At 34.4% G+C, this 13,748-nt stretch overlaps 1 protein-coding gene across 1 annotated transcript; it reads left to right on the plus strand.

The window, feature by feature from the left end:
* The first annotated feature begins 5,321 nt into the window (after nt 1-5,321).
* LOC126600680 (agamous-like MADS-box protein AGL18) lies at nt 5,322-11,169 on the plus strand. Its single transcript, XM_050267291.1, has 8 exons — nt 5,322-5,735; nt 6,781-6,871; nt 6,992-7,059; nt 8,493-8,592; nt 8,774-8,815; nt 10,118-10,159; nt 10,289-10,440; nt 10,896-11,169. The coding sequence occupies exons 1-8, from the start codon at nt 5,518-5,520 to the stop codon at nt 10,981-10,983; spliced, it is 801 nt and encodes a 266-aa protein (XP_050123248.1). The 5' UTR covers nt 5,322-5,517; the 3' UTR covers nt 10,984-11,169.
* The last annotated feature ends 2,579 nt before the right edge of the window (nt 11,170-13,748 follow it).

Below are 13,748 nucleotides of genomic sequence, written 5' to 3' on the forward strand. Positions count from 1 at the left end.
ACATTCCAGCCCATTTATTTTGGGCTTTGCCGTTTTTTATTTTTATTTTTTTTATACCATCTGATGGGGTTTTTACAGATGTCTCCGAAAGATAAAAAAAATAAATTACATTATTTAGAAATAACAAAAGTAAATCACTTCATTTTGATGGGATGTTTATTCCTCACTTTTGCTTTCTTTTTTCTGCTTTGTTCCCCACTGCTTTTCTGCTTTTCTTGATCTCTGCACCCTTGTTGCTTTTGCCTTGCTTGAACCGACAAATATGGCTCATTGGTGACAGCTTGCACCTCTTTTTCTTTTGTCTTTCTCTTTTGCTTTTGTTTCTACAGATGTCGTAGATGGCATCATTGTCAAGCAACACAAATACATCGGCGTGCTCCAGCAGAGAATGGGTTGAGAAAACGTTGTTGTAAGGCTCTACCACAGATGTAGAAACATGGGGAGAATGGTACATAGTGGATCCCATCTTGGATTTCTTTGGATTTCTTTGGTGTAGATCCATCATTGAGTTCACCAGGCTTGCAGGTCCACACACCACACCTTGTCCGCATCAAACATTCTATGGTTCCACTTCCAGACGCGCAGAGTGCAATCGCCGGAGGCGAAGGCGAATACATCCGCCTGGCGGGGGTTCCATACGGCGGAGTAGATGCAGTATGCCTGTTCCTTGAAGGTTCGAATCGAGGCAGGTGATAGGAGCATATTTATGCGACTTAATTGGCTTGTTCTCTTGCTTTTACGTTGTGTTTCTTTAGTTATTTTAGTGTTTAAAGTCACTTTTGTGTGTTTTCAGATTCTAAGGCCAAAGTGTGCAAAATGATGTAATTTGGAGCCTTTTGGAGCAAAAGGAATGGACGAATTGAAGACTTGAAGAAATTAGGTTTCCTAATCACCGAAGGATTCCTAATTGAAGATGGATTCCTAATCACATGAGGATTCCTAGAAGAACAAGGATTCCTACTCCAACAAGGATTCCTACTTGAAGTAGGAAAGTTAAGCCAAGGTTTCCTATTTTGGTTTGACCTTTCCTAATTCTAAAAGTACTTGTGTTCCAGCCACTTTGAAGACTTCATATGCACTTGAAGACACAAAACAAAGGCCCTAGAACCCTTAGGGACCTTTGCCGCACCTTTCCCAATCTTTCATCCCCTTGCCGTGCAAGGAAGCCCTTCTCCCATCAGTTTTAGGACACTTAGACCTTCCTAAAGTCCTTGCCGCACACACCTTGCCCATTCCTCTTCCTTGCTGTGCAAGGGAGAGGGTTGTTTCCTGATTCCTTGCATTTAAACACATTCCTAATCTATTTTAACACCTTGTCGCACCTTTTAGCCTAGTTCCTTTAAATTTCTGATTTGATTTCCTAATTCTAGAAGCTTTTGACTTAATTTCTGTTTACCTAAATAACCTAGGGTTTTAATTTCCAAAACCCTTTAAATAAACTCTCTTTTGCAGCCACAAAAGATCCATTCATTCACCATTCACGCCAGAAGTCATCCACCACTCTCTACCACATCCATACTTCACCATACATCATATTTTCTGCCTAGAAACAACCCTTGTCGTCCCCTACATCCATCCTAACCTTAATTCCATCCTTCTACATCATCCATAACTCCCCAAACTCACCCCCAACCCTTGTGCTGCAGCAAATGAGAGGAAGAAGAAGTGCTTGAAGGTTCTAGCTGTTCAACATTGAATCGTTGGAGTATTTAGGTGTTCTCTTTCTTATATTTACAATGTATAAATCTGTTTTCCTTTGTTTTGTGAACATGAAGAACTAAGCCTTTTTGGCTAAGGGGCTATTCAATACCATGATTATGCTTGCAAGATGAATTGATTACTTCTAATTGTTATTTCATGAATTGTGAATGCAATTTGCTTATCCGTTTGATTGATGACTTATTTTTGTGTGTTGATTAAGGTGGCCAACTTAGTTTTCATGCAGGAATTTGAAGCTAAAATATAAGGAAGTTTTACCTAATAGTTACAACCTTATATTTGCAAGTAGTGGAGGTCGCTTATAAACGATCGTGTTAAGTGAATTCTTGGCAAACGTTTCATGCTTTTCATAGTAACAATTGCCTCGTCAATGCTTATAGTTTTCATGAAGCTTAATGATCTTTGATTGTATCTTTATTGTGCTTTTCACGTAAGGGACTTTTAGAGAATGTTTTGAGTTGTTGCATGTGCATTCCCATCCAATTCAATAACTTAAGGAAGACTTGAAGGTTAAAAAAGTGCTATCACAGTTAACCTAAGGCGTTGAGATTCATGGTTTATTGAAAGAAGCAATTGGAAATCAAATTTGAATGCAAGTGTATCATGTGTGGAGAAGAACCCTCTAGTTACCCCATATCTCATCAATTCACCTAATTTTGTCTAAGAATCTGTTTACATTGTTCTTGTTTTAATTTACTTATTTTCATCCAAAATCAACCCCACCTTATTTCCTTGAGTCATATTAGTTAGAACTGGTCTTAGATTATGTTTTTAAGTGTTTTAGGTCATTAGAAAACCAAATTTCGTTCAAGTTTGTGTTAGTATTCAAAACTGCCTAGAAAGTGTTTTTAAGGCAGTTTTGAGTGTTTTTGTGTTGTTTTGAGCCTTTTGGTTTGTTTTAGTGTTTTAAAGTTTAGTTTTGTATTCTTTGAGTCTAGTTTAGTGTTTTAAACTTTGTTTTACATATTTGAGTCAGTTTAGAGTGTTTTAGCAATCCCTCATAATCCCCGGTTTAAGAACGATCCCTACTTATCCATACTACAATTGTCAACAAGAGGGTTTAATTTGTGTGTTTAGTTATTTTACGCATCAGTAGGGCGATCAACGGTCTAGAGCTTGGCAGTGTCGTCCCAGGAGGAGGTGAGGAAAGATTCAAGAAACATCAAACCGAAATAAGATGATCCCAGGAGGTATGTACAGAAGCGTACCACATCTCCTCTCCAAACGCTGAATCTAATAAATCGCCTCCCGGAACACCTTGGTGTTCAGCCTAACGCTGTCGCCGACGCCACCAAAATCCGATATCGAAATATTATCGTAGGGAAAGCCTGAGGGAACCCATTTCTCGTGATTTCGAACAACTACGAGGGCAATTGCGGGATTGAGATAAGCTCCAACGGGAAGGTTCCAATAGTTGAATTTTTGGTTGAGATGCAAAATGGGGTTCTCATTAATTAACTGAAAGCAAGAAACCTGCGGTTGAAGATCTTACTGGGGAGTGGTTGTGGGTTTTGAGAAGCTGATTTAACGGCTGAGAAGAGTTGTGAGGGTGGTGAGAATTCGGAATCAGAGGATTCTAGAACGGTGCTTTTTGTCTGTGAGTGATTGTCCAAGCCAAAATGGGGGACTCCCTCACCCTTCCTTGTGTCAGAGATTAAAAATGGAGGATTGTGTGGTTCTGCAGCAGGACCCACTCCACTTCGTCAATGTTCCCTCCAATGCGAGTACATCATCTTTAACCGCTTGCTGAACTTTGTTGAGATCAATGGAATATGCACTGGCGGTTGCTGATGGCTTTCCATTCGCAGGTTTGACATTACCTTTACGTTGCTCAGCCATTGACGACACTTCAGATATAGATTGTACAACCTTGGAAATTCCGCCTGCTCCTGCTGAGTGTGCTGATCAGCAGAAATTTGCGATGGATCGAAAAGATTTCGAAAACTTGTTCCCAACTAGTTTCTCAATCGCCCAAATGAAGCTCCAGATTGAATGAGGAGTAGGTAATCTTCTGGAGTCATCTTCTTGCTGTGGAAACTTGTCGTCTTCCTTTTGCTTGCACTCGTACGCACCATATCCATCTTCGCTTTGTTTCTGCTCCGTAGGTGGAAAAGGGGGTCGCCAGGAGGAAAAGGAGTGTGCAGACATTTGGGGGTAGTTTATGGGTTTTTGTAACCGTTTGTTTGGGTTTTTCTAGGAAGTGGTTGGAAAAAAAAAACTGTGATATCTTTAAAATGAGATTTGGGTGTTTTGATTTGTTTGATAGATGAAAATGGAGATCCGTAGGCGTTTTCGATTTTTTTTTGTGGATCCACGGTGGATAGTGGTTGTGATGAAAAAAAATAAGAAAGAACCGACATAGCTTTTCATGTTGATTTCCCACAGACGGCGCCAAATGTTGATGCACAAAACCAGAGGTCTTGGTACAACGTAAATCCGACCGTGAATCTGCATGAAATGTAAATAACACAAGATGTATCATGGTTCACCTCAAGGTTTGGGCTACATCCACATTGATTGTATTATATTTCTCTGAGAAGTGAGGGAGAGAGAGCTCTGAGAGTGAAAGCTTTGAGAGGGGTGAGGAGCCTTAGGAATTGGCCTCCCCCTAATTGTGAGGGTGAGGGGTCCTTTTATAGAATAAGGACTCCTCACTTATTACATATTTGCCCCTTCCTTTATTACATAATTACATTTAAGTTCCCCGAGTATTTATACGAGGTCTAAATACGAGGCCCTAAATATGGTATAAACAAAGTTCAACAAAGAAAAATCATGTAAATCAATTCAATAAAATAATAAACTAATCATAAAAAGAATGATTAAAAAATAATACTCCCCTAATTGAAGATCAAACACTCTTTAGGGTAGCGTCAAGAGCGTGCTGATAACGTGTTGGATGTCTAATTTACTAAATCACTATAAAGGACAGAGAAAGAGGGTGCGGCAACTGTTGAGAAAAAAGAGAGAGATGTGTAATTCTGAAGTTTATTCCACCTCATTGTGCCTTCATTTATAGTAGTATGAAAGGTAAATTGCTTACCCTAATAGAATTACAACTCTAATATGATTATATCTAGTCTAAGATATATGGTAGAATCCTATTCTTAAACTAATAGGACTTCAACACACGCACAATTTTGATTGTATTTTTTGGAGTATGATTCTCTCCCCTCCAAATTTCCCTCCCCTTCTATTTGAACGGTCGCGATTAAAATACGTCAACATTTTGTGTTGAATTCTTTATAGAGAAAGAAAAACAAACAGGAAAGCGAGAAACAAGAGGAGAAAAAGGGAGGGTATTTGAAGGAGAAGAGAATCGTACTAAATATTTTTTCTATGTTTTGATAATCACTTATACTTGATATATATGTGCCCAATATCTTATATAAAAGGAAAAGGATAAGTGTGTAACTAATTCCATTAGCCTCCAAAGCTTGTTGGGAAACATTGCTGAAGTGGCAATACGTATATAACTTACTCCCCAAGTAATTAGATATATTTCTGGTTAGAGTCGGCAGAGAAAAAGGAAGTAATTTCTTCTCTGGCAAGGATTTTGCATGCCTTTTTAGGATGTTTGCCACCTTTAGTAATTCCATTCGTCACCGATTCATATTTTTGCATTCTAATTTGGTCCAATTTCCTTCCTTAGTTCCCTACCAAATCCATTCTCTATTTAAGAAACGTAATAATTGCATTATACATCCACAAGATACACGTTTCTTCTCTCTATATCTCATTCTTTTATTTATTTATTCTTTGGTGAAAAGACCTCGCACTTTGATAAGTCTGTAAACAATGAATACAGAAAATAGCACACCGGCAAGAAAACCTTTGGGCAGAGGGAGGATTGAGATCAAGAAGATTGAGAATCTGAGTAGCAGGCAAGTCACGTTCTCGAAACGGCGTAATGGGTTGCTCAAGAAGGCCAAAGAATTGTCAGTTCTTTGTGATGCTGAGGTTGCTGTCATCGTTTTCTCCAGCACCGGAAAACTATATGAATTCTCAAGCACCAGGTTCGGTTATTGAATTTTATATATTTTTTACTTTTTTATTTTCTTTTATTCTGTTATGTATCACGGTTCAATATTGTTATCAATAGAAAAATCATAGGTTCGATGTGAGATTTGTCTACCTTTAATTTTCTCTTTAATCTTTTGTATGAACTTGTGTTCTTGTTTTTGTATTCATCAAGAACAATATTAAAACCCTTTAAATTCCCAGTCGTAAGTAGAAGATCTAGGGATGCACAATAAACAGTAGAAGATTTAGGTACTTGGAATTTACCAATATTTAAAAAAAAAATTATTAAAAGCACTAGCGATTCTCAATTAATAATGCTTTAAATTAACACAACAAATACTCTCGAAAATTCCACGAATAAATGTTTTTGGTAATTCGAAAACTGCTCTCAAACACAAAAATTTCAAAACAATTTGGGAAGTTTTCACCCAAATTAGAAAAGTTTGAATTTTAGGGAGGAAAGATAAGGTTGAGGATGAAGTTTTCTGAAATTGGTAATTCACCAAGAGTAGAAATCTTAATCGAGTAAAAGACTGTTTGGCCAATATATTTTGGGATATATATAAATCGTGCACGTAGATTGCAGAGGAAGATTGGGGTTTTGCTCCTCATTACCTATTTAATCTTTGTTTTATAAAAATCAAAGCCCATTAACATTGAGTAATGCACAATATGTTAATTAGAAAAAATGTTCCCTTCGTTTTGAACAAAAAAAAAGGGAAATGTTCTCTTGGTCATCTAGTGACCAAAGAATCTATAATTATACATTATTAGGTTTGATATTAGGGGTGAAGAATACTTGAGTTTGATATTAGGGGTGAAGAATACTTGAGTTTGATATTAGGGGGTGATGACTAAATGGATTTGCATTTAATGTATTAATCTCAATTCTTATATAATGATATCAAATTCAAGAATAGGTGATCATGACTCCTTAATCACCAAGTGACCAATAAAACAAGACACATATTTTGACTTACGGAAATATTACTTCTTATGATTGAAATTATTAATTACCGCCTCTTCTATTTCATGTAGCATGGACCACACTCTTTCAAGGTACAACAAGGGGGGCCTAATAGAGCACCCACAAAAAGAGCGCTCCGGTGACAATGAACCTGTAATGCAGGTTTGCGATGCATGCATGCCGCATATGTACATCAATTAGAAATTTAGAACAAACAGTGCTTAATTTTTTGTATTACTTTTACAAATAGAAATTTCTTACATCCTGATGTTGAACAAACAGGCAACCAACTCTAACTGTAATGTAAATGCACTACAGAATGAGATTGCAACACTACGCTTGACATGCACGTAAGTCATCTTTTGATCTTGTCACTTGCAGATACCTTACTGATTAAAATAAGAATTAATACTAATCATGTTGGATTAGTGTGATGTGCTACTAATTAGAATTTAAAACGATGAACCTTGTTTGCCAGTACTATACAAAGGGAATGACTCATTTTACTCATTTACTAGTATGTATTGTATGATTTTGTGCATATGATATTTTTATGCTTTTATTAGTAATAGGATATAGTAGAATTTATTTTATATGCTGAAGCGATAGGTTTGGCATGTAGCAAAGGATATGTAGGAGTAAGCTTTAGTTCATAACATATATGTAGGTTTACACAACTTATTAAATTGGTAAATACGTCTGGTTAGGGTGAGTAATATTCGAGGCAATCACGATTCACGACACACTAACACAAAATGCCGCTGCCTGGTCATGCTAGTATAACATTTGTTCTTATATTTGGAAAATAGTTTCTCATAGGGCTGCAAATTTGGGCGGGTTGGAAATTCTAATCTAGTCTTTACTATTCGGGATGGTTTCATGTGGGTTTAGTTGGGTTCAAGTTTTAATTAGGTTAATGTGTTTACTCGGGTTGGGTTTGACCAACTTTTTTTAGTTCAATTTTATTTTTGCATATTTTTTTTAATTTTAAACCAAATAATGTCAATCTTAAGTTAAAATTTCATTTACACATTATCATCCACACAAAAGTTAAAGTAAACAAGTTGGAGATTATTTCTACTGTTTTAACCATGCAAAGTTAAGATATATACCAAAGCTTCAACAAAAAAAATGTAAAGTAACACTATCATTCATTATCCATATGCAAACTGACGATAAACTTCAAGTATATTTATTTCAAATTTTATACATAACTTATATAATATAAAGTGGGATGAAAAAAATATGTGCATGATCGAATTCAAACTCATAATCGAGTTGAGTTTGGCTTGATATGGGCTGGCAAGATATCAACTCACTTTAGGTTGACCCAACCCAAGTTGCACTCCTAGTTCAATATGCAAATTTGGTTGATTAGGTATGAGTGATCATTTAAATTTTATTGAAGCAAGTGGTGGATTATCTTTAGTGGTTACACCCTTTCTTTTCAACTCATCCCTCTCCCTTAATGTAAATTAGTGTAAAATATCATGTATACTAAAAAAAAACTAAATTTAACTGTAAATAAATTGTAGATAGAATATTTATGGAGTTTTTACATCTTAAATTCACATCTCTTTATTTGAATGTAAACTGTTTTTCTTTTTTGAACAAACGATATTGTCTACACTGAGTGGGGGAGTGGGCTAAGCTTCACAATGGCTAGTAATAATGTGATTTAAATTTTCTTTTGGTGAGAATTGAACCTAAAACCTCTCACTTACAAACGGCTTTGAATATAAACTCTTAAATTCGTGCTCCTGTGATATTTCTACTTGTACAGGCGGATGACGGGTAAGGAACTGGACGGCGTGAGTTTGAAAGACCTGCAGCGTCTAGAGGACCAACTAAGTGAGGGGATATTATGTGTCAAGGACAAGAAGGTAAACTTTTCGTAGCAAGTGAAAAGTATTCTTTAGTGCTTTGTTTATCTAGTGAGAAATGAAACGTTACCAAGATTTTCTCAAACTTTAACTCCTGCCAACCATTTTATTGTATTTTATTTGAAAAGACTATAAGTATTTCGATCCATAGGACTTGGCTGAACATTTTCTACCATTGCAGGAGGAAATACTTATGGAGAAGCTCAAGAAGTCCAGATTACAGGTAAACTAACCACAGTAACCATCTCTGTTAAGCACGTTTATCTTTTTCTTCCAATAATATTAGCTCCAGCATATTTAAGAACCCTAGACGTACGGATGCAAGATTCAGATGTCACAAATCCCCCTTCTTCATTATTCCTTGGCATTCTTGCATGACATGGAATAATATACATACATATACATATTGACATGCATCCTATACATTGGCCATGAAGGATTTCTATTTACATGATGTTGCTCTTCCTGCCTTTAATTTTGATTGTATTGGAAATGGTTGTATTAGAGGTTTCATGCTTTAATGAATTTCTTTGCATCAAAAAAAAAAAGAAAAAAAAAATCCACCTTACCTTGTAGAGCAAGGAACGATTGGTGGCATTCCATTAGACCTTCCAACATATAATCGACTTGGAATTCGGTGCTTTTAGTTGTGCTTTCTTATTTTCTTTGTACTTTTTTCTTAAATCAAAAGATTTACAGAAATTTTCATAATTCAGGAAGATATATATTGGCCAAATATAAGTTTTTTTTTGGGAGACTTTGGATGCGGTCCCTAGTTATGAATAATCTTTGACTGAAACTTTGTTGGTTTTCAATTTTTGATCCAAGTCCCTAAAATTAATTGATAATTTATTTCTATGTACGTTATTATATTTTTTAAATTAAAAATTAAAATTTATAGTTGTTTATAGTAATGAGATTTTAAATAAAAAACATAATTTGTGGGATTAAAAATATTAAAATATAAATATACTATTGTGTGTGTGTGTAAACATGGGTACATTCATAAAAAATAACCAAAAAATTATTATATCAAAACATGGGTACATTCTTCAAAATGGGTACATTTAGCAAAAATAAAAATGGGTACATATAAATAAAAAAATATGGGTACAATACAAATAAAACTTTAAAAAATATGGACACAAAAAGAAATTAATATATGGGTACAAATTAAAATTGAAAGGAAAATTGGTACAAATTAAAAAAGGGTTGCAAATTAAAAATGGGTACAAACTAAAAATAAAAATATATGATAAAAAATTTAGCCATAAATATAAATATACTAATTGTAACATTTTTAATATTAAATGAATATATTTAGAAATAAAAAATATTTTATTATTGAAATAATTAATGATATTATTAATACAAAGGACCTTGATCAAAAATTGAAAAGTAATAAGGTTTTAATCAATAGAGTAGTAAAAATAAGGATGAAAACCTAATTACTCCTTTTTTTTTTCTCCCTTCCTTTATAAACCTAATGTTTATTTTTTGTAATTAAAATTTGTATTATTCTCAGGAACAAAAGGCTATGGAAGAGAGCGAGAATCTGCGCAAAGAGGTTAGCATTAAACTTCATCCACATATAGACATATAGCGAAATCTTCTTCACAGAAAATAATATAAAACTGCTGCATCGTTTAATTTTTTTTTAATTTTTCACTAATTAATTTTATGATACATAATTTAGCTTGAGGAGATGCGGCAAAATAAGAGGTCGAATTGGCCAATTGTGGTTGCATCCCATCCTTTGGAGAGGAGGTTTTCCTGCACAAGCTCTAAAGCCGTTTCCAGTTACGAAGCAGAAGAAAGTGACCATTCAGACACTTCTTTGCATTTAGGGTACGTATTTATGCTCTTCATTTCATTTCTTCATCCATATCCCACATTTCTCCTAAAAATATATTAGTTTCTTATTGCAAATATATTTTATTTTGACAAAGTATAATTTAACCTAAAATCTAATACACGAAAGGAAGAATTCAGATCTTTGGTATTAAAATTGCAATAGACTAAAAGGCTAGACATGTTTTTTTGTTTATATTTTACTTGTTAGTAGGAAGGTCTCAAATTCAGCTTAATTGATGACAAGTTAAATACTGAACTGTCATGGGCCAATTGTGCGGCTTACCACAAATCTCTATTCTTAAAATAAAATTTTATTATACAAAAAAAATATGTAACATTTTCTCTTTACAACAGAGCTCAAAATATCAAACTTTTACAAACTCTAATTGTTTAAAGTTCCAGAGAAATACATGATATTTATCTAGCAAACATTTCATTGGTTTTCTTAGGTTATCGTCAGATGTTCATCGCAAGAGGAAGGCAGCTAAGATTGAACACAATTCTAACGATTCAGGGAGTCAAGTGGCCTCAGACTAATACCGTTGAAGAGTTGCATGTTTTCCCATTCCAAATTTTCTCATTAGTTTAGACTTTCGTTGTTCTCCTTGTTAGTCTTGTAACTCTCCGTTCATGAGTTAAAAGTTTTTTCTTGAACCATATAGACATATATACAGATCATCAAAGATTCTACATAAAAATAATAAAGCGCTAACAACTTATATATATCCACTCCACAATGAGATCTCATGATTCAAACCGCACTTGAGTGCTACACGCACATATAACCAAAAGTATTAAACAGATATTGGAAAATAATAGCGTTTTTATGAAAAACAAAGAATTCTTTCTGGACACCCAAATTCATATGTTCATATACCCTTCACTTGTCCATCACTATAGCCCCACACATACTATGAACAACTAAGTTTTATATGAACAAAATATGGGTTGGGCCAGCTAATTAATCTGGTTTTTTAGGCTTCTTGCACTCATGTCAGAGCACGACATATTGTGAAGGGAGCTTAGCATATGCCCTATCATTAGTAGAAAAAACAGCTTGCACGACAAACAATACTTCGTCACACAAGAATACTTAGCATGAAAAATACTTGTTGTCGTCGCATAAAGTCAACAAGAAAACACGGGGTAATTTTTTTTACGCGAAAAACTTGCACGACGAAAAGGGAGCATTTGTGCGACCAATGATTTGTCGCGCAAGTTCCTGTCAGTTTTGACCATTTATTGTAGGTGAATCAAAGGAATCAATACCGCATTTAATACAGATTCCTATAAATATGCGCTTTTGTTGTCCTTATTCATCACAATTCTGTTCGTGCTGGGATGGCGGATAAAAACAAGGATGAGAGTGTGCGCGATGCCAACCCACATGATTTGAGGGAACATTTTGAGTTTGCGCATGCGATTGCTATAGCCATGGAGAATAATTGTCCCATTGCTAAGTGGCGTTCTTGGGAAGATGTGCCCGTAAATGTGAAGAAGGCTGTGATGGATGAACTATTAGTAAGTATATTGTTGATGGATCAATAATTAAGTTTGTGAAAATTTTAGTTATATGTTGGAATTAATTATTTGCATATATGTGTAACAATATAAGTATACTCTTGATGATGATATGAACGAACAATTGATGAAGTTGATAGATGATGCGTTGGAGAGAGGTTACAATCGGTGACGTTATGAAGTCTTGCGGAATGGACCAGGATCATCCAAATAGTAGTTTTAAATTTATGTTTTGTATGACAATATTTAAATTTAAGGTTTTTTTTTATAAGTTTATTTGAACTTAATTAGGTTTCAATTCATGTTGGGTTTTTTTTATTGAGACCTAATGTAAGCACCCTATCCTCGATTTATATGTGTTTTCAATCTTCAATGAATATCATACTTATGCTAAAAATAATTGTATGGATTTAGGCATTAATTATTTATAGAATAAATATTTAAGGTATTAATTATTTATAGAATAATATTTCAAGTATTAATTATTTATAGAATAAATATTTAAAGTATTAATTATTTTTAGAATAAATATTTAAGGTATTAAATATTTTCTGAATACTTGTTTGTAATTATAAAGTTTATGTAAACATAGATATCTATGTTTATGTAAACTTTATAATTACAATCATTTCATTCATCGCACAATATATTGCGCGACGCTACTTTCGTCGCGTTAGACAGCTTTGCGCAACGAACATCATATATTTGTCATGCAAAGCACGGTCAGATTGCGTTCAAACCTTCCCATTTATTGTGCATTTATGACGCATTTTGCTCAACGAACATGGAGATTTGCGCAATGAATGGGTTCATCATGCAAAGGTGTCCTAGTGCTATATAAACACAGTTTCAGAACACTAGTTTTCAAAAAAAAAAAAATTGTTTAAAAAATAATGGTCGATTCTGGAGAAGGTTCTAGCAAAAAGAAACTTGTAGTGCGATTAGAGAGGTATCAACGAAAGCAAGTGCCGTACTTTGCGCGACGAATGCTTCTTTCTTTACTTTTTAATCTGGATTCAGCCATGTGCAAAGGCAAACTGCAAAAAAAAATTGCAGATTGTGCATCTGCACTCATCACTTCAATTTTGCTCAATCCGGCATTTGTCATTTCCATTTTCTCTCAATTTCATCATCTAATACTCCCTCTATCTTCTCTAGGTTTATCAAGCTATCTTGGTGTGTCTGGTAAGCATTTTTTGTCGTTAGGGTAAAAGTATTAATGTAAATTCGTACTAACACCATTAATTTCGTTGTCTATAGGGATATTGTGTGTGATTAGTGATTGGTGGAGAACGATTGAGAATGTATTTTCTTCGTTTTATTTTTTAAAAATATAAAATTAATTAAATTATGTTGAACTTAGTTTGTTATGTTTATATTATGTTGTGAAATTATATTTATATTATTTTGTTAAATTTATACGTGACGTACAAATATGTGTTATGATGTACGGAGTTAATTGAAATTAACTTAGTACTTGTGTTTTATTTTTAGTAAAACTTAGTTTCCCATTCGAGGATTAGTTGGATTTCGCACATGGATGCGAAAGCATGACTGCAGTCCAATTAATTCTTGAATTGTCCCATTATTTGGACAGTTTGGGAATGCACAGTTATGACACGTAGTTTATGATTGAAGGATTACGTTTCGGTTGTGGAGATTTCAATGTCATCTTTGTACGTTCTTCAAGTGCTACATAGGTATTTTATATCTACGTCGTACACCCAAAGAATTTGATGCGATAAAAGTTAAGCACTCAAATTAAACCCTCTTGTTGTCAA

This window comes from Malus sylvestris, chromosome 14 (genome assembly GCF_916048215.2).
Source record: "Malus sylvestris chromosome 14, drMalSylv7.2, whole genome shotgun sequence".
NCBI classification, from domain to species: Eukaryota; Viridiplantae; Streptophyta; class Magnoliopsida; order Rosales; family Rosaceae; genus Malus; species Malus sylvestris.

Bases quoted from the DNA above. Each gene is read 5' to 3' on its own strand.
- LOC126600680 (XM_050267291.1), top strand. From the start codon at position 5,518: ATGAATACAGAAAATAGCACACCGGCAAGAAAACCTTTGGGCAGAGGG. The intron at 5,736-6,780 runs GTTCGGTTATTG...TATTTCATGTAG, and splicing joins TATGAATTCTCAAGCACCAG to CATGGACCACACTCTTTCAA. The intron at 6,872-6,991 runs GTTTGCGATGCA...TTGAACAAACAG, and splicing joins ACAATGAACCTGTAATGCAG to GCAACCAACTCTAACTGTAA.